General features: G+C 36.2%; 1 protein-coding gene and 2 long non-coding RNA genes across 26 annotated transcripts; 1 reads left to right on the top strand and 2 right to left on the bottom strand.

The window, feature by feature from the left end:
- Nucleotides 1-2,165: 2,165 nt before the first annotated feature.
- LOC122140621 lies at nt 2,166-4,706 on the bottom strand. Its single transcript, XR_006157209.1, has 3 exons — nt 4,565-4,706; nt 4,281-4,378; nt 2,166-2,526 (listed from the first exon to the last, which is right to left on the bottom strand). It is a non-coding gene; the product is annotated as an uncharacterized LOC122140621 (long non-coding RNA).
- Nucleotides 4,594-19,911, top strand: si:ch211-80h18.1 (uncharacterized protein LOC555593 homolog). 24 transcript variants are annotated; one of them, XM_042744912.1, is made up of 41 exons: nt 4,594-4,766; nt 5,427-5,494; nt 5,594-5,662; nt 6,045-6,077; nt 6,813-6,854; nt 7,158-7,199; nt 7,366-7,404; nt 7,608-7,646; nt 8,202-8,252; nt 8,340-8,390; nt 8,649-8,702; nt 8,811-8,849; nt 8,969-9,115; nt 9,896-9,943; nt 10,049-10,087; nt 10,182-10,205; nt 10,308-10,355; nt 10,452-10,496; nt 10,590-10,634; nt 11,095-11,139; nt 11,224-11,271; nt 11,347-11,382; nt 11,738-11,797; nt 12,147-12,209; nt 12,297-12,344; nt 12,472-12,531; nt 13,989-14,033; nt 14,187-14,231; nt 14,311-14,340; nt 14,458-14,505; nt 15,205-15,258; nt 15,759-15,803; nt 15,919-15,969; nt 17,055-17,099; nt 17,186-17,221; nt 17,394-17,438; nt 17,710-17,763; nt 18,082-18,117; nt 18,655-18,690; nt 18,980-19,024; nt 19,444-19,911. In XM_042744912.1, exons 1-41 carry the CDS (start codon nt 4,594-4,596, stop codon nt 19,470-19,472), a joined length of 2,100 nt encoding a protein of 699 aa, XP_042600846.1. In that variant the 3' UTR covers nt 19,473-19,911. The 24 variants fall into 24 exon arrangements, with proteins under 24 accessions (XP_042600846.1, XP_042600831.1, XP_042600845.1 ...); XM_042744897.1 differs by having other exon boundaries at nt 8,817-8,849; nt 17,169-17,221; nt 18,652-18,690; nt 19,438-19,910; XM_042744911.1 differs by having other exon boundaries at nt 18,088-18,117; nt 19,438-19,910.
- LOC109111961 lies at nt 8,978-14,994 on the bottom strand. Its single transcript, XR_006157208.1, has 3 exons — nt 14,022-14,994; nt 10,622-10,660; nt 8,978-9,109 (listed from the first exon to the last, which is right to left on the bottom strand). It is a non-coding gene; the product is annotated as an uncharacterized LOC109111961 (long non-coding RNA).
- Nucleotides 19,912-20,561: the final 650 nt, after the last annotated feature.

Below are 20,561 nucleotides of genomic sequence, written 5' to 3'. Positions count from 1 at the left end.
CTTTCCCAACAGGCCGGAAGGGCGAGAGGAGCCTTTAGAAATATTATATGCCTACTTTAATTTAAGACGTAAGAGGGTTTAAACAACAACTCCGATCTAGTGTCTGATATCTGTGAGAAAAGACCTACCTTTTAGGCTACGGACAAACACGACACACTCAGTCGACGGCTTTTGCATGTAATATAAGACGCAAGCGCATTACTGTTTGCTTAATATCCAAAACTAACAGCGAGATAAAAACCCATTCAAGCTCCAAAAGACACATTCATAAAAGTGTCTGTTATCTGGAAACTCATTATCAGCATCTGTTTACAATCCTTTGAATGCCAATCCAGATTTCAACACTGTGTTTGGCTTTACTGAGGTCGAGACCGGTGTGTGATAAGTTCTGTCCACACTCACTTTTCTTTTCATTTATTTAATTCATTTCTTTGTCATTCATTCAAAGAGTTTCAAAACGTTCTTAAAGAAACAGTTCACCAAAATGCTGTTACTGTTTATGGAACGCAAAGATTTTATGTCGTTCTGTTGCAAACACTTGTTTAAAATTTAGCTTCCGTAACATGCGTTCTTTCAGACTGGAGAAAGAAAATATCCAAAATACACATTTAACTTAACTGTTTATTATCCGCGTCCCTACAATTCATATCTTTAAAGGCCGTTTAAAAAAAAAAACAAATAAAATAAAAGTTAATATAGCCTATAATTTGACAGATTTTTGGCTGTTGATAGTATTTTCTGATTTATGGAGTGATAAAAAAAGATAACATTGGCAAAATCTCAAAAAAATGTATCCAAAAACACAACAAAATGAAACGTATTTAAAATAAAAATATTAAATATTAAATAGGATTTGGTTCTGGAATTCTATGCAAATTAGAGCATATTTAATTAGATACATTTGGCTCATCTACATATGTAAACATAACATTTCAGAAAATGTGTAGGCTAAAAAACAATAGTCTTACTGTAGGCCCTACTGTGACGCTTTCATTAGACACAAGAATTGTGTGCAGGTACTCTACAAAAACTAACACCAACTAAAAAGTAAATTAAATAATATTACATTTGGCAACACAATAATCATTCTGTGGTTGTTTAACATCGGTGGCGAACATTCATTTGAGACCTCTGGCAGGAAATGAGAACTAGTCTGACCCTCTGATCAAGTTTAATGTTCACCTGTCCGCATTGTTCCTCTGTCCTGCTATACGACATATTAGATTTGGCCCACAGTGATTAATTACAGAGTGATTCAGGGACCCAAAATCCAGTACGGCAGTAATTTCAGCCAGATCGAGTTTCTAAACAGAATGGCTCCTTCAGGACGATCAGAGGTGGCTCGTGACCACTGAGACAAAAAGTCCTAACAGAGCTCTGGATGAAGCTGAAATCTGAGAACAGAACAGGAATCTGTATGAGAAAATACGCACGTCTGTATGTGCATGTGTGTATGCTTGTGTGTGTGTGTGTGTGTGTGTGTGTGTGTGTGTGTGTGTGTGTGTGTGTGTGTGTGTGTGTGTGTGTGTGTGTGTGTGTGTGTGTGTGTGTGTGTGTGTGTGTGTGTGTGTGTGTGTGGTTTAATCTGTGTTTGAGCAGGACCACAGTAGAACTCACCTCTTGCTTCCTACATGCTCTCCTGTGGTCCACTGAGTGGATTTTTGTGTTCTACTTATTGTACACATACATGCATACACATATACAATACATTTTTAGCTCTTTTAATATTTTACAATCAAAATAAAAGCAATATAAAATAATACATGAAAAATTATAAAAAGTAAAAATTAGTGATTTTAATGACTATTTTGACAATTTAATAATATACAATAAATTAAAAAAATAATATATTAATTTATAATTATCATAATAAAAATTAATATAGACTATATATATAGATATATATATATATATATATATATAATTCTATATTAATTATATATATAATTAATTCTAATTCTAATTAATATAATATAATAATTGAAAAATTTAATATATATATATATATATATATATATATATATATATATATATATATATATATATTATATATATATATATATTCGTTACATTGTAAAAAATATATATATATATATATATATATATATATATATATATATATATATATATATATAACCACTATTTTAACAATACATTGCCACAACTATAACACATTTTTTTTCCACACACACAACAAATGACATGCATAACACTGACATTAACTTTCTTGCCTCTGGAGTACATTTGTTATTTTTATTTACCAAAATATATTAATTCATAATTAATATATTAAAATATATTGAAAAAAATATTTTTGCCATAGGATACAACCGTGGTGGTCCGTCCTTTTCCATATGGTCCGAGCACAGTCTCCATGTACAGCAGCCCCGCTGTACTGCCTGACCCCACCGGCCGAGCTGAACAGATCCTGGACTGGCACTTCTAATCTCGTCACCCAAGGTTGGCTCCAAGAGCGCTATGGTTTCAAGCACCTAACAGAGAGCTTTTGTTTGAGATCAGGCAGGCCTGCAAGAATGAGGGAAGACACAGGACATGAAACTGGCCAGCAGAAATCTGGCCACATCTGCCAACAAGTGCACCTGATGTGTAATAATACAGCTTTTCAATATGTCTTGTCATTCCACACTGCTCCTGTGATTGACACTGTACCAGCAGGTGGACATTTCTACTAGAAATAGTAGTCTAGTACTCAAGTACATGCAAAGCATTTTAGGGAACCACTGATTCTTCCAATAGCAAAAGAGTCTAATATTTCTAGCAGAAAAAAGAAACAAAAACAAAAGCTAGCTGTAATGTTACACATTATGTAAACTAACATCTTTTACATGATTTGGATTCAGGTATTATTGTAATATGATAGTACAGATCAATCAAAATACACACACAGACAGTTCACATTTCACATTACAACAAAGAAAGCTTGTTTAGCTCAAGAGCTTATTAGCTTTGCTACGACACACGTCCATTTAGCTCATCGGGAGGAGTTTATCACAGAAATGCATTTCGAGGCCTGCTGGTGTTCGTTACATTGTAAAACGGGCTTGATGTGAACTGGCACACGCTACAGGAATGCGATCTTCCTGAGAGCTGCCAGATATTCAGTTACCGTGATGGGACAGGAGCATTAGCTTATGCAAAATACAGATACCATAGTACTTGAATGGACCATGCTTATCAATTAAAACATCACAAGACATTCTTAATGTTATTGTCTTTCTTCAAAAGACCTAGCAACAATTGTGGTTTTCATTAACTAAATATTATGCATAAATAAATGCAAAAATAAAAAAGTTACAAATTTCTAGACCTTTTTTATTTTATAAATTGATTAATATAGGTATACATATCTTTGTTAAATTCATGATTTCGAAATATTGTACTTTAAGGTGTAAGAGGTCCTATTATTATATTATTATTATATTATAATATAAGTTGTAAAAATCTATTAAAAAAACATTTACTGATTATTTGATTGTTTTTACCTTTTTATACTTAAAAGTGAAAATAAAAATCTGATTAAAAGAAATAATAAATTATAAAAGTAAAAAAAAATGTATTACACTATACATTAGCATAAATAAATAAAAAGATAAATCAATTTAAAAATGTAAATAAAGAAATGTATGATATAAAATGCCCCAAAATTTATACAGACTGTTTCAGCAAGTAAGCAAATAAATAAATAAATAAAATATTAAATTAAAACTAGCCTAAAGTGGTTTGCTGGTCTTAGCTGGCCATAAAACTGGTCAGTCTGGTTTGATGGGAAAGGAATTATAATTTTTTTTTTAGAGGTTTTGGTCACTATTCATATTACCTTGTTTCTGGCCACAGCATTTGCTTAAATTAAGACAAAAATAAATTTTCCAAAATCCATGTTTAATTGAAATTAAACATTAAACAACCCTAATTTAAAATTCAATCAAATGTTCTCAAATTAACAAAAAACAATGACGAATAAATAAATAAATAATCCCAACAACACTGTACAACCTGTACTATAGTATTTTGCAGACAATTTATGAATTTGTATCATTAATGTTTTAAATAAATATGAAAATATTATTTATTAAATAAAAGCAAACCCTTAAAATAAGCTGCACCATTATCCATACTTTAGGGTATTACAGTTTTTTTTTTTTTTTTTTTTTTTGTAAAAGCTATATCACAAAATAATCATGAAAGAACCATCTGAAAACCTCTGATCTAAAACCAGCCAGGTCATCTTGTTTTCCAAGAGTGAATAAATGAGAAAACACCTGTAACTTCCTGCAGGAGTTCCTGTGGCTCTGGTCTGTGTGTGATGTTGTGTAGGTGCCCTCCACTGGTTGAGCTGCCTTATTGATTCCACCGCTGCCTGCTGGGCCAAAGAGATGATGGGACATACCATGAATTATGATGCTTTTCATCCCAGTTTTTGGTATAATCAGTCAACAGCGCATGCGTAGAAGATATTCCTCATCATTTCTGCACTTTGATATGTGAAGACACTGCAGATCTGATCTGAATATAAATTATGAATCAAAAATGTGTCAGTACTCACCTGTGGTTTGATTGGTGGGAGCAGTTTGAATGACAGCGGCTGGGGTTAGAAGTCCTGCCCCTTACCAAGATGGGGGGCTGGAAGGGTATAAAATGTATTTTGCTGGCCAGTCAAGCATAAGGAAGTCAAAAGCACGTTTGCTGGTTGCTTTATGTCTGCTGCACAGTTTCCCACATAGATCTGTGCTAAAGATGCTGTCACGGTAAGTCAATGATGATTGATTCATAACAACCAATATCTCTGAAAATGACATCAGGGGAATAACTGATAGCTAAAGGAGCAATTATTTATCAATATATATATCAAGAATGGTTTATCAATGTGCTTGAATAAGGAGTTTTTATGTTTATGCATTTATTTAAAAAAGCTTGCATTTTATTCAAAGTACATGCATTCATTCTTACATTCCTTGGGAATCAAACCAAAAACTTTGGTGTTCCTAGCACTGTGTTTAAGCTACAGGAATGTTTTTTTTTTTTTTTATAGGCTTGTTTTGTGTTTTGTTTGGTGTTTGTTGCTTATGTCTTGTTTCTGGTTTATGTGTTTGTGTTATAATTTAATGCTGGGAATCTCATTTAATAATAAAATGTGATATAATGTCTGATAACTGAATGCTTTATGATTAAAACATGCAAACTGGGTGCTAAGTATTACTTTTAACAATTACTCGTGTTTTTAAAAAGCCAAATCGATGAATTTACGTTGTATGCAAGGTAAAACTGTATTCAAATAATATTAAAAGCATGCATTTCTCAAGAGAATTGTTGGATTTTAATGCCCATTTTCAGCTGTTTTTGAGAATCTGCATGAGAAATTGCTTCACGTGTGTTTATTCTGGACTCTTATCATTTTGCTTTCACAGAAATCTTGTAATTGCTTCAGTGGCTGTTGTGTTTCTGGCGTCCACCGTATCAATGGCTCCTGTTGAAGGTATGAGCTCTTTTCCCAGAGGGATTGTTAATGACACACTTCTATGTTTAACATACAGCACCCATGTTCATTAAACTGCTCAATTATTTCTCCGGACAGATAAGGAGCCTGAGGAAAATGACTTTGAGGCTGAAGAGGGTGAAGAAGAACTGTCTGAGGAGGAAGAGGGTAGGGGATGAAGTTCTTTTAGATGTTACTTCATCAACATCCCGATGAGAGCCGATCGTACCACATCAAGAAGCTCATATTGTAGGCACTTTGAAACTAGATGTGATCCTGCAAAAGGAAGAGATGAGAAGTTAATACTATAATGTTCATGATAAACAGTTCTAAAGTAAACCTGAATTTCTTTTAAAATCCGCTCGGATTCATAAACCCATAAACACATCAAAGTGAGTAAATGCAAAGTCTCTAAGAGAAAATAAAAGAGCATTTAACTTAAAACAGATCAGTGATTTCTAAACTCTGTAGACTCGGGACAGAAAAAGGAGAAGGGCAAAACAAAGGAGCGGTTGTTATAAAATGTATCGATTTTCCCTTTTCTTTACAGATGATGATGACTCCAAAGGTCAGCATATAAAGGGTGGGTGACAAGTTCACAACTTACCACCATTGTGCAAAACCTCAGTCATCTTTAATATTCACATAATAAGTCATAATTTACTTCAAAAGTCAGTCTTTCTTAATGAGTCTGAGCTATTTGAAACATTTGGGGTTCTGCCACAATCAGAAATTACACTTACAAAAAAGTACTGTGTTACTTTTTTTCTTGTATTCTAGGATTTTTGGACATGGGATCAATGATAATACTTTGTTTTTCTAAGCTTGATTTTTAAGATTTTAAAGTATGGTAATCATACAGAAAACCCAGTACGTCGATGGTAATCTTATCGAACTTCAATATACCATGATATTGAAATTCACGTATCATAATATAATAATATAATATTATCACAAGAGTACATGGATTTCAGTACCATAATATATTTTAAAATACCATAGTATTGCTATCTGATACAACCATAGTACCAGTGTTAAAGACTAAATACTCATGTTACATTTAATTGTAATGTGATAGCGACATTGCAAAAACTAAACTAAAATCAGATCTAAAATGCACATAAAAGCCAATAAAAGACACGTGAAAAGTGTATATAGCTGGTTTATACAAGATGCAAAACCCCTTGAGCACATGTAAAAAGAGTGTCTGTCCTTTCAGAAGCCTCCTGGCCAAAATAGATTGATTGACCTGTGAGAAATGATCTCTGGGAATCTCTGTAAGAATATGTTTCTTGTTCCTCTCCCTCTTTTCCCAAAGGAGCCGGATCACATCAGGCCACTGCAGCACCCAAAGGCTTGGGTAAGGTGAAGCTAATCCTCTTTAGAGCTGGAGGCAGAGAACACTGAACCTCTCAGCAATGGAAAATAGTTCACTGGGTGCACCCTACTCAGTAAGCAAAGTCAATCAGTACTTAATCTGGTTTAGGGATCAGGTATGTGGCTGAACGGCATTGCTCGATTTATTAATAAATGTGGAAAGACGAAACATCAGGTGCACAGATCCGTGGAAAACAGAGGCCTGTAGCGCAGTGTGTTTGCAATGTTTGTTGTTGGGCCGATGTTTCAGGACCTTGCTTAAACTGAAGGGCTGTTTTTCTCCAAGGTATGACTCCTGGCAGCGCCGTTGCGGGCGAATCCCCAAACGGTAAGGAAAGTCTACTCGATAACGCAAAAACAAGTTCTGTTCGGAGTGCATTAGCCTCTCATGGCCTCTGGTGAAAGGTGAATTTGTTGAAAACTCAATGGCCACTTTTCAGGCCTTTCTGAAGTCCAATACATCTTTTGACAAAACCTTTGCTCTCGTTTCCCAGGTCAGAAACTTAATGGCGGCACTCTAACTGGCCAAGTCTGTAAGTGTGAACCTGATCTATCAAGGGGCAAAACTTTCACACAAGTCGCACTTTAGAAAAGCAACACCGACTGACCTTATGTAGGAAATGCACTACAGAGCTACAATATACGCACAGGGTCATAGCCGAACATCAGGAGGTCAAATCTAGATACATTTTCTCTTGGCCAATCAGAATCTAAATTAGTGTTTTTGTCATTACAGCATCAGGCAGCACATCAACAGCTTCAAATGGAACAAACGGTAATCTGTAATTTTCTGTTTCTGTATGGATGTAAGAAAACATTCACAGATCTAGATCATGTTTGCATTTTCTTCTGTTGCTGGCCTTAGTTCTAACCTTGAAATTAGGCATAAATAGTGTTGTACATGTGAAAATTGGCTGAGGATTTAACAAATGGTTGTACTGGGCTCAGAGAAAGATAGAAATCTTGTCTTTATGGCAGTTTTTCCACTGATTAAGGGGTAATACAAGACTTCCTAACCTTACAAATGGTTGTAGAATGCAAAAATGCTACAAAATGCACATTGTATTTCATGAGAAAATGATGTGCTAGAGCAAAATACACCCTATTTTTGGAATCAGCACCCCAAAATAAAAAAAAATAAAAAAAACCCAAACAAACATTGGATTTCATTCAGAAAATATGATGCAGGGTGGTGAACCATTAGTTTTGTTGTTCAATGAAACCACTAACTGCATGTCATTGGATTACTGGAGCATTTTCAGTATAGACGGCTGTCCTTTATTACTGGACAAAGGATGTCCTCTCAGAAATGTTTCTTTGTGGGTTACAGGAAGTAACGGAAGAGACGGGTACTCTCGCCCATCTGGCTCTAGTTCTCATGGTACTGTACCTGTTCACCTGCTGAATATGCTTTTCCTTTTCCCCTAACAAGTAGACTGCCTAATCACTGTATTTATTTCACTTACAGATGCAAGTTATGGTGGACAAGATGGGTCCAAGTCAGAGATAGTTCCTCCAGGTACCTGATCACTGATTCTGGCCTTAAAAAAAAAGTTACACATTTAAATGGCATGGCATAAATACTAGCTATATACACTAAAAATACTAAAAGGTTTAATACTACTTTTTTATATATATATATAACAATTTAACAATAACAAAAGTTTGGGGTTGGAGGAAAAGTATTATTATTTTTTTTTTTTTTTATAATAAATGAAATAATAAATGGTTAAACAGTAGTGCATAACATGAAGAGTGATAAAGGGAATTGTTCTAGGTGTAGGAGCTGGAGGAGCAGGTGCTAATGGAGGTTCAGGATCTAAAGTCCCTGGTAATGACATTTAGAAACAAAATGATTGTTCAAAATATGATCTCAAATATTTGAAATTTTAGAAAAAAAAAGAAAAAAAAGAAAACCAATATGTTTAATTTGTTTCAGGCACAGACGGGGGCGTCCATTCAGAGTCCATTTCTGTTGGTAAGAGATTGTTCTGTTTATTTTAAGGCAGCCGTGCCTTATAATGTGTGTTTATATTATGCACATAAATCAAAATATAGCATTCACTTCACAATGAGATATATTTGTCAATCTCACAGTGTCATCAGGTCAAGGGTCTTCAGGCCACATAGCAGCAGCTCATGGGTCCACAATGATATCCAGCCACACGTTTGGCCGACCTTCAGCAGGACAGATGTCAGATGGTGTGGGTGTAGTTTCCTCTGAGGTCCAATCACAACCTGCAGGTATTTCAATCAAAAAGATGGAATAGTTCACCCAAAACTGAAAATGTACTGACCCTCAGGCCATCCAAGTTGTAGATGAGCTTGAAAGATGAGCTTCTTCACTGACAGATTTGGAAAAATTGTACATCACTTGCTCACTAATGGATCCTCTGCAGTGAATGGGTGCCGTCAGAATGAGAGTCCAAACAGCTGATACAAACATCACAATAATCCACACGACTCCAGCCCATTAATTCACTTCTTGTAGAGCTGCATGTTCATAAGCAACAAATCCATCGTTAACCAGTTTTTAACCTCAAACCGTCGTTTCTGGCCTAGATACCAAAATTCATAATGCTTCCTCCAGTTAAAAAGTCCATCCCCTGTTGTCTTCTCACATCAAAAATAGAAATAGAGGACTAATGTTTTAGCTGTATGTAGTGTGGTTTGAAGTTAAAAACATTTTAATGCTAGATTTGTTTCTTACAAACATGCTTTTCTCTATACAAGACATTCATTGATGGACTGGAGTTGTGTGGATTTCTTCTAAGTTATTGTGATGTTTTTATCAGCTGTTTGGACTCATTGGTGAGCAAGTGATGTAATGCTAAATTTCTCCAAATCTGTAACAATGAAGAAATAAACGTATCTACTCATCTTGGATAACCTGAGGGTGAGTACATTTTCAGCAACTTTTCAATTTCGGTATAACTATTCCTTTTAAAATGATTTTATATGTATTATATATGAGGCTTCAAGTAAAAGACCTATGCAAAAGTTATATAATCATAATGTGTTCAGGGTCAGAGGGATTCGCTCCACATACAGATGGCTCACAGTATGAAAATGGTATGTGTATAACAGGATCATGCTATTGTATCTCATGGAGGTCATTTTTTGCTTTTTAAATGCTTTACATAATTATCAAGAACACATCTTGTCTTCTTGCATCAGGGGAAACCGCTCATGATGGATCTCAAATAGAGTCTCCAGGTGATGAACATTAAAGTTTACATACAGTTTACAAAATGTTTTCTATTAAATGATCATTTATATCATAATTGTCATTTTTATCTTGTTCATTCAGAAATCCCTGAGACAGAATCTAACGGTGAGTGTTACTGTGTGTGTTAAAGCACATCAAACAATACTGTGCATCATATTAATCAGAAGAATGAGTGATGTAGTCATTTTAATCGAGTTCCTCTCACAGGGAATGGACACAAACAGCTTCTGAATGGAGGAGAAACAGGATTTACAGGTGAGGAAACAATGAGTTTTAACTGACTGACATTTCATATGACAAAAAAGATAGAAACGAACTGTCTCTGATGTTAATTTGCTGTTTTTGTTGCAGGCTTGGATCATTTCATGGCAGGCACATCTCAGATACAAGGAACAGGTATAAAAGCATGATTTAAAATCCTACCATGGAAAAACTGGGGGAAAAAATGAACTTGTCTTCATGTGTTGTTTGTTATATGTACGTATGCAGGTGGTTTTGATTCATTTGGCACAAGCCCTCACCTGGAAATTACAGGTAAACATCAGTTCAACTCTTCTGCCCTACAAAAACAAAAACACATTTTGATTAATGAGTTAAATCCAAAACCAAAACACTGATCAGAAGCTTAACTGTTCAAAACTTTGGGGTCAGTAAGACTTTTTTTTTAAGCTTAAACTTTTCTTTAACAACAATGCCTTAACTTGACCAAAAATTTTACTTTGTATCACAGGAATAAATAACATTATTAAATAAGTATTAAAATTAAGACAGTAATATCAAATTGTAATGATATTTGACAATATTACTGTTTTAACTATTTTTGATCAGACGTCTTTCAAAAACTTTTTTTTAAAAATTACTGAACCCAACTTTTAAACAAAAGTGTATACATTTAACATCAAAAACTCTATACATATTAACTAAATAATAATGTGAGCATCAGACCATACTAGGAACTCATCATTTCATTGCAAATTGCAAATTTTCATTGCAGGCACAATAGATCAGTCAAGCCATGACTTCCTTGTTGGCTTAATGGGTGAGAATTTCTTTGTTCTCATTAATTAGTGGAAGGAATACTGAATGTGATTCTCAGTATGGACCAGAATGTCTCCCTCTACAGGTGGAATAGGAGAGAGCTTTGGTCCAGAAACCCAAACAGATGGGTTAGGTACGCTTTTAGACCTCTTAGACACTCCTCCAGATGTTCCACCCACATGCCTAGTAACTGACGCTGTCTCAACAGATCACATGGGACTCGCATTTCAGGTGGATTCGGCAGGTAAGCGTCCACTTCAAGTCATCCATTTTTCACTTAACCAGAGAGGCTTGATGTTTATGGCTTTTGGGCTGCGGTCATCAGAATTGCTTTCTGCTGATCTCATTGGCCTTGTAGCAAATAGGACGTCCCACACTAGTTAAGTTCACTTGATTTACTTTTATGCCCATGCTGTGAAACGGCTCACATACGGCACTGAGAGCCTTCCCTCATTCTGTCCAGCTGTCACGCTGTACTAATAATGGGCCGTGCTAACAGAATAAACCAGCCAGATTCTGTTCTCTACCTAATAATTTATTGAAAGACGACTGGTGTGAATCAAAGCTGTCCTTTTTCTCTCACTGGTTCTCCTTTCCAGCCGCTGGCCTGAGTCCAGGGCACCCGTCCAGTGGCGGTCCGGTTCTAGACGCTCCTCCAGGTAATGGCAGCCGCTCTGTGCTCCTTTAGGTCCTGTAAATTTAGAGTGCTTTTACCCCAGTAGCCGTGGGATTATTCCAGCACACGTCTAATAAACTCTATCAGACTTACAATCCTGACATTGGTTTCGAAGGAGTCGTAACGACAACTTTCAGAGACGTTTTTAGTGTCGCGAGAGGTCACTGGGGTTTCATGCATCCGTATGAATTACACAGACTGATCACTGAACTCATAACTCAGTTTACTGAATGAGTGTAGGAGCTTTAAGATGGATAGATAGAAGAATGATATAATGAAATAACAATAGATGGAATGACACAAGACTGATTGTCCCTTGTTCTGTATACCAGACTCTCCAGGACCAGATAACCTGTCTGTTGACAATGGGAATGGTGATTATACTCATTCAATCAGTAAGTAAAGAATTAATCTGTTTACTAGCATTAAATTAGTAATAGTATATTGTTTTTTTCTAATAATATATTTTGTAATATCTCTAGGCTTGGCTGATAATGGAGCCCAATCAAAATCACCAGCTGATACAACAGGTAAACTGATGTTAAACAACATTCTCACCAAAAATCCTGCATGGTCTGGTGGAAAGTGACATAAAATGCTAAAAAAAAAAAAGAAAGAATGTCAAATCTTAACTGAGCTTTAATCTGATTTTTACAGATTCCTCAGTAGTCTTTGGCACAATGTCAAATCTGGGTCATTCCTTCTTAGATTATTCAGGTAAGACAACTATTTTAGTAAAACTTTGCAACAAGGTCTCATTTGTTAAAGAAATAGTTTACTCAGAAAAAAAATAAAAATTGCTGTAGATTTTCTCACCCTCAGGCCATCCAATATGTAGATAAGTTTTTTTTTCTTTAACAGATATCAAGAAATGTAGCATTACATCACTTGCTCATCAATGGCTCCTCTGCAGTGAATGGGTGCCGTCAGAATAGGGCCTTTTGCACCGCTTTAGTTCCAGAACTAAATGTAAAGTACTGGGACGATTTTGTGCAAACTGTTTCCCAGTACCATTTAAAGGGTTGCATTCGCACCGAGAGTGTGTACTAGGACGTGATGTAAGCTGGTCAACAGTGACGTCATTTGTGCGCGGCTTTCAACAACGTTAAAGAAGAACAACGTTAACAACAGGAGGATGGAGGACGCTGTGATCAGAGCTGTGTTTTTGTTGTGTCTCGCAGGATTCACAATAATAGACATGGAATGTTGATGTATATGTAAAGCAACTGAAAGAATGGAAATGAGGACTAAGAATCTCCAACAACAACTGGCAGTGCTACATTTGCTACAAGTGCCTGCACTTTAGCGTCCGTCCATCTAACGCTGTTCATCATGCTTGCGATATAAGTTGAGACAGTGTTTACAGTATGTTACACGGCGTTTTAAATAATGCCGGGTGAGGGCATTTTCGAACGCGTTTGGCCAATCAATGTCTACTTACATCACGGAGAGTACCAGTTGTGCTGGTTAGACCCTGCTCCGGAGTAGGAACTAATTTGGTTCTCGAAAAAGGCAGTCCGGTACTAAAAGTTCCACAGTTAGTTCTGGTACTATGAAAAGGTTCCTATTGGTGCGAAAGGCCCTATTGAGAGTCCAAACAGCTGATAAAAACAATAATCCACAAGTAATCCACATGACTCCAGATCATCAATTTACAACTTGTAAAGCAAAAAGCTGCATGGACTCTCATTTTGACGGCACCCATTCATAATGCTACATTTCTCAAAATCTGTTTTGATGAAGAAACAAACTTATCAACATCTTGTGCTAAGAGTCTTTTTTTTGGTGAACTATTCCTTTAACATTTGTTAATGCAATAGCTAACTAACAACAAACATACAATTAGCAGTATATTTACATACCTGCAGCATCTATTAATCTTTGTAAATGTTAATAAAAATGCAATTGTGAAATGTATTAGTAAATGTTGAAATTAACAATGTTCAATATTTCTACAGCTTTTATTAAACTAGTTTAATGTTAACTAATGTAAAATGTTAATCAACTAAAAGTGAACAATACTTATATAGCATTTATTATCCTTATTTATTATATTTCCTATGTTAATAAATAGATCTGTATGGTAAAGTATTAGCCCTATTTTTAATTACAAAAAAAAGCTAAATATATATGAGACACAATATTATATTTAACAGTTTTGTTGTTCTCCTCAGATGGCGGAGCAGATAATAATGGTGCATATTTACCTGATACAAATGGTAAGTTACAGTCAACATGTAACCTCGACTGTCCTTGCTGGAAAATCCAGATTAAAGCAGTTGTTGGCTACTTTTCCATGGTCCAAGCTGTTTTAGGTGGTTGACATCATCATACAGTATTATTTTGACACATAATTCATAACTGCATTACAGGAAATGGAAATGGTCGGCAAAAACCTGTGGTAGACATACAGAAAGGTATGTTAAAATGTCTATAAAAACATATGAAACCTATAAACGAGAGAGAACTAGAGTGTGTGTCTGGATTCGTTCACAGGTGACCCTCCAGGCGTTCATCTCGACACCAGTGTGTATCTAGCAATAAAACGAACACAACTAATCAACACTTAATCACAACGTCATATTATTGACAGACTAATATCCTGGAATCGATGTGAATATTTCCAAATGTCTTTCCAAACAGGCGGAACAGGCCATCAGGACGCTGCAACAGAGATACATCACACAGCTGGTACTATATCACCTGGTTGTATGACACCACTGAAAGTCAATTGATTTGTTAGCCATAATTCAATTTTTATGTGTCTTCTCTTGGCTAGTCTGTCTAGAATGGTGGGGTTGTGTGGGTTTACCAAGTGCTTGTGCTCAATACGGAAAATATTTCTCATGGCAGGTTTAAAGCCATGAAATCAAATATCAGAGTTTTGTGGATTTTAGTTCACATCACATCTATATGCTAGTGTACTACTTTGCACATTTAAGAAAAATGGAAAACTTAGTTATTTAAACATTAGTTAAAATGTCAACCTATTCACTTGTAATGTCTTGCCTTAAATGAAATGTTGCCTACCTAGACATCAGTGGTTTGCACACACAGTGAGGTAGGCAGCATTATTTTATGCATTTATAAAGTTCTTTGTTTTACCCAAAAATCTAAAGTATTGGGGAAATCAATCCCAAAATGCTTTGAGGGGAATTAGACTTGTCATTCACCTACCAGCATGCTCACTTCAAACTTATGAGTTAAGTCTTCCAAATACTATTTTACATATAGAAGGCACCTATCTATTTAGACAACAAGGTATCCCACTAGATTTTGAGACAGCACTAATAAGTCATCACTAATCATCTTTGCACATATATTAATCAAATATGAATCTACTTAGCCCCTTTAGAAACTATTTTTTTGTCTTGTTGCTGTTATTTTCAGTTGGTGCGCTTGATCAAAGTGACCACACTCTCAGTCCTTATGCTGACACGACTGGTAAGCAACCACATATAGAAGCATGTTTCCACCACAGATTAAAAAAGACACAATTTGGACTTTCTTGCCATTCTGAAGAATTCTGAGAATTCAGGAATCAGAATTCTGCATTTGTCTGGGAATTCCAAATTTACATATCCCAATTCTGTTTGTTTGTTTTTTCCACCACAAAATAAAATATTAAATTTGTAATTCTTGCAATTGCGAGTTTATATTTCGCATTTCTGAAAAAAAAGTCTAAATTGTGAGTTCTAAAAATAATTTTAATAGAATCATATTAATTACAGACTTCCATAATAACCCTTATAGATCAGCTTAATGTTAAATAATAGTTAAAATAAAATAGTTCACTTATTTTTTGTAAATGGATCTCTCTTTGCTTCTTTAAGATTCATTTTTTATATTTTAATTATTTTCTAATTATTTGTATGTAAAGCACTTTAAATTACCATTGTGTTTGAAATGTGCTACATAAATAAACTCGCCTTGGCTTCTCAAAGGATTTGACGGTGTCACCGGTGCAAGCATGCAGACAGATATGGCAGGTATTATCTTTAAGATTTTACCAAACATACTATTTACGACACACAATGAGTGAATGTATAGCAGCATTGGTCTTTGTGCACGTACCTGTAATAACGGAGCTGATGTTGTGATTAGGTGCAGCAGGTGATCCAGTGACTGACGGACAGACTCAAACAGACATGACAGGTGAGTACAACACATTAGAAATCACAGCAGCGTCTCTACTTCCTCCGCAAACTGAGGAGAGCCAGAGCCCCACCCCCCATCATGTACACCTTCTACAGAGGCACCATCGAGAGCATTCTGACCAGCTGCATCACTGTGTGGTATGGCGCCTGCAACGCGTCCTGCCGGAAGACTCTGCAACGCATAGTGAGAGCAGCTGAGAAGATCATTGGTGTCTCTCTCCCCTCCCTCCAGGACATTTATGGAACCCGTCTCACTCGAAAAAAAGCCCTCAGCATTGCAGGTGATCCCACTCACCCGTCACACAGCTTCTTCAGTCTGCTGCCATCAGGGAGGAGACTGCGGAGTCTCCAGGCCAGGACCAGCAGACTGAAGGACAGCTTCATCCATCAGGCTGTCAGGAAGCTGAACTCGCTACCGAACTTACCCCCCCGTCCCTCTTCTGCCTCAGGCACCACTGAACTATGAACCCCCCCCCCCCCCCCCAGGTCCCCACATCCCCAGGTCCTTCCCCCCCCCCTCCCTCTAACATACGAATGTCATGCACCAGTCACTTTGTGCAGCAGTGGTCTGCTCACTACCGTCATTCACCATGGATCTGACATCATTCTACCTCCTCATCAGTCAGTTTAAATAAAATAACTGCTCTGAGCCCTTTGTCACTTTGTCACTTTTAATCAGACTGAAGAAGCTACTTTTTTTTTTATGCACTAAAAATCTTTTTATCTGCACTGTTTGTTCACTGGTTTGCACTCTATCTGCCATGTGCCTTGCGCTGCTTTTTATTTAACCTTATTTTTTATTTTATTTTTTCTATTATGTCTTTTTTACATTCCCTTATTGTATAGTTGTTTTATCTTATATTTTATATTTGATCTAGATTTTTAGGCTCTACTGTTAGTGTTATCTGTATGCACCGGGGGTCTGAGAGTAACGCAATTTCGATTCTCTGTATGTATGTACTGTACATGTGGAAGAATTGACAATAAAGCAGACTTGACTTGACTTGAAAAAAAAAAAATTATGCAAAGAAATAATTCAAGTAGATATGAAAAATTTATGACTTGCTGTTTCCTGTTATTCAGGGCAGGGACACTTAGCTGTGACAGACAGCGTGCCGAATTACACAGGTAACCACGTTTCCTCAGCACATCCAGACACATGTCAGTCAATCACTCATGCAAGGCTTTCATGTGTAGTGTGTGTTTCTAAAAAGCAGATTCTGTGCGTGCGACTGGGACTGGATTTACAGGTGAGTGACCTTTAGATTATATGAATAAATCAGAATGACCAAGGCACAGATAATATAAAGGTATATTCAGAAAATATGGATAGAAATATATATGTAATAATCAGCTGAAGTAACAAACTGTATGATTTTTTTTTTCATTTTGGCATTTCAAATGTTCTTGTCAAACTTTCAGATGCCTCAGAGACACATAGTAGCATGGTTCAGACAGACTTACCAGGTAAATTATGTTTGAAAACATCTGCCTCATCAGGTGGACTAAGCATCCAGGTAAGCTGCCCTTATAAAAATGTACCATGGTAAACGTGGTTTCTGCAGTAAGAATGACAAAGATGGATTCTACCAATGTACAGTACAATAACAATGATATTTGGTGCAAACTATGATTACCAAGGGCAATTTTTGCAAGGGTTTGCTTACAAAGCAGAAATTATGGCAAAAGTTTATTAAAAGTTAAAAATGAAACAAACCTTTCTTAAACTCAACTATAGTCACAGGGGATCCATTCACAGGGGTTTCCTCACAGACAGATGCCATGGGCACAGGTGGGTGACACACACACACAGGTATTCCTATCATTATGGGGACATTCCATAGGCATAATGGTTTTGATACTGTACCAACTATTTTCTATCACTGCACCCCTCACACAAAGCTGAAATTTTAGATTTTCAAAGAACTTCATTCTATATGAATTATAAGCTTGTTTCCTCATGGGGGCCTAAGAAATGTCCCCACAAGGTCAGAATTTACTGGTATTGCTATCACTGTGGGGACATTTGGTCCCCATAACATGGTGAATACCAGTACAAACACACTATAAGGAAAAAGTATATTTGCAATTTTTTTCATTTTTATTTTAGCTACAGCTGAACCTCAAGGGACTCTCAGAAGTCCAAGTAAGTTTTTATATACATACTTTCATACACTACTAGCCAAATTCTTGAAATAATGAATATTTTTAATGTCTCTTAAAGGTATACTCCACCCCAAAATGAAAATTTTGTCACCAATCACTTAGCCCCATGTCGTTCCAAACCCGTAAAAGCTCTGTTCATCTTTAGAACACAATTTAAGATGTTTTGGATGAAAACCGGGAGGCCTGTGACTGTCCCATAGACTGTCAAATAAATAACAGTGTCAAGGTCCAGAAAAGGTATGAAAGTCATGGTCAGAATACTCCATCTGCCATCAGACGTGCAATCTGGGTTATATGAAGCGACGGGAACACTTTTTGTAAGCGATTTTCATTTTGGGGTGGAGTATCCCTTTAATATCACTGTCTCTTAAATCATGTCAAAATTTAATTTTTGATTCACACTACATCTCTAAACCTGCTTTACCTGCTAACCTGTACATATTCAAGTAAACTTACAGGGTAAATTCATCAAATCAGTTGTTTTGATGTAAACCTCTGGTTTGTTCTCCTCTAGCAGGCCAACCTGGTGCTACGGAGCAGACACAGCCAGCTGGTAAGCTTCATGGGAGTTCAGACCTCCTTCACTTCAATCACATGATCTATGATTCATCCTGAGGACCTGTATCTTGCTTTCACCTCAAAGCCATGTCAAACCTGTCAAGGAAACATATCGTTCATAAAATCGAATGAAGAAAAATTCTAAAATAGAAATGAAACAGTGAATACCTTGTGAATAAATTCACGTTTATGCCTGAGATGCAACAACGATAGAGTGTCTCCTGTGCTGATAAACAGATGCTCAACAGCTCTTCTCTTTTCTCTGTTTTGCTTGTTCTGTCCAGTATCCGCAGGTGAACAGTACCACACATCTGGTCAGGGTCCTGAAGGTGGGTCGGAAATTCTCCATGCAGATCATTCACCTTGAAATATCTGTAAAAATCATATTTTCAAAACAAACGGCCCAAACCATCTCATTAATATTGGAAAAATACTTTATACTTCAATGTTAACACATTATGACCCGGTTTCACAGACAGGGCAGAACTTAAAATGTATTACTGAGGGCTATTTTTAATCTTACTGACCCCAATTTTTTAAACCGTAGTGTGCAAGTGACAGAATGCACGTAATATGAAAGAATCTCGGTCCGTTCTCCTCGTGTTTCACAAAAGATGCTCGATGAATTTGGACACTTAACAGCTGTAATGAAAAGCTGTCATTAAGAAACACAATTTTCTGCTTGTTAACGTCTGTCGAGCTAGTTTGGCCTCAATGAACTGATCTGTGCGCTTTTTGAAAGGTGCAGAAAATGTGGAACTGGAAGATACCTGCTGATTTCCACATGAAGCCGCGAGTGAGGTTTCTGCGCTACAGATTTCAGTGCACAGCCCAGAACGCCTGGCAGAGGACCCCTGAACCCGCCCGCTAGACTTTAGCACTCCTTCATGTGTGTGTCCGATTGTTTTATTTTTGACTATTTAAACATTCAAAAGATACTGTAACTTAACTTTTTATTGCGCCTGTTTATAAAAGTGCCCTGTAGCCTAAGTATTTCATTCATTGGTACAGCAAAAGAAAAAGAAAAAAAATCAAAGGAGTCAATGGAAAGAGATAAAAATCACGATTTAAACCGTATTTGCTGGGTAAATGTAATGGTTGTTTCCCCCATAAATGTCGCTACTGTATTTTCTTGCATAGAAGTTGAAGCATATTCTTTACCAATGTCACAGATTGTATATTGCTGAATGTATGTCATTTGATGATAATCTTTACATTAAATTGAACATCTATTTTGAACATCAAATTCAAATATTTGTCATACCTGTTCAGAGGAAACTGTTGTAAAACAGGTAACGTATTTGGAAAATGGTTGACTGTCAACCTTAACTAGGTTAAAGGGTAAGTTCACCGATTTTCAGACAACTTAGGATTATTACAATGTCGGCAGTATACGTAAATAAACAATAGGCATTATTTTTTTTTTCAATGTTATCTGCACCAGTACATCCCCGTTTATATCGGAGTTTTGTGAAAACTACAGGTAGCACTTCCGCGGTTTTGTATCCCCGTTCACTGATAGCCTGATCGAGCCAAATGCATTATGGGTGTTGAAGTTTTCCTATCTTACATTTTCTTACTTATGACTCGTGTAGCACATATACATACATATATATATATATATAAACAAAATAGAAAGAAAGGGAAAAAAAGAAATTGGGTTTCTACTGCAGAGACAGTCAACTTTTAGTAAGACACAATCTTCCAGCAGGAATGGACTATTTAGACCAGCTAATGATAACTAACGAGAAACTATGAAAACCTTGTCTGCAATCAAAAGCTGGATTTAGCAGGTTCTAGCGGGGAGAATAAAATCCAAACTACCCCGAAATACTTTCAAAAACATTTTATTTGAAACATATCAAT

This window comes from Cyprinus carpio, chromosome B19 (assembly GCF_018340385.1).
Source record: "Cyprinus carpio isolate SPL01 chromosome B19, ASM1834038v1, whole genome shotgun sequence".
NCBI classification, from domain to species: domain Eukaryota; kingdom Metazoa; phylum Chordata; class Actinopteri; order Cypriniformes; family Cyprinidae; genus Cyprinus; species Cyprinus carpio.
The sequence above is the reverse complement of the archived record's forward strand: the minus strand, read 5'-3'. Positions and strand labels throughout refer to the sequence as shown.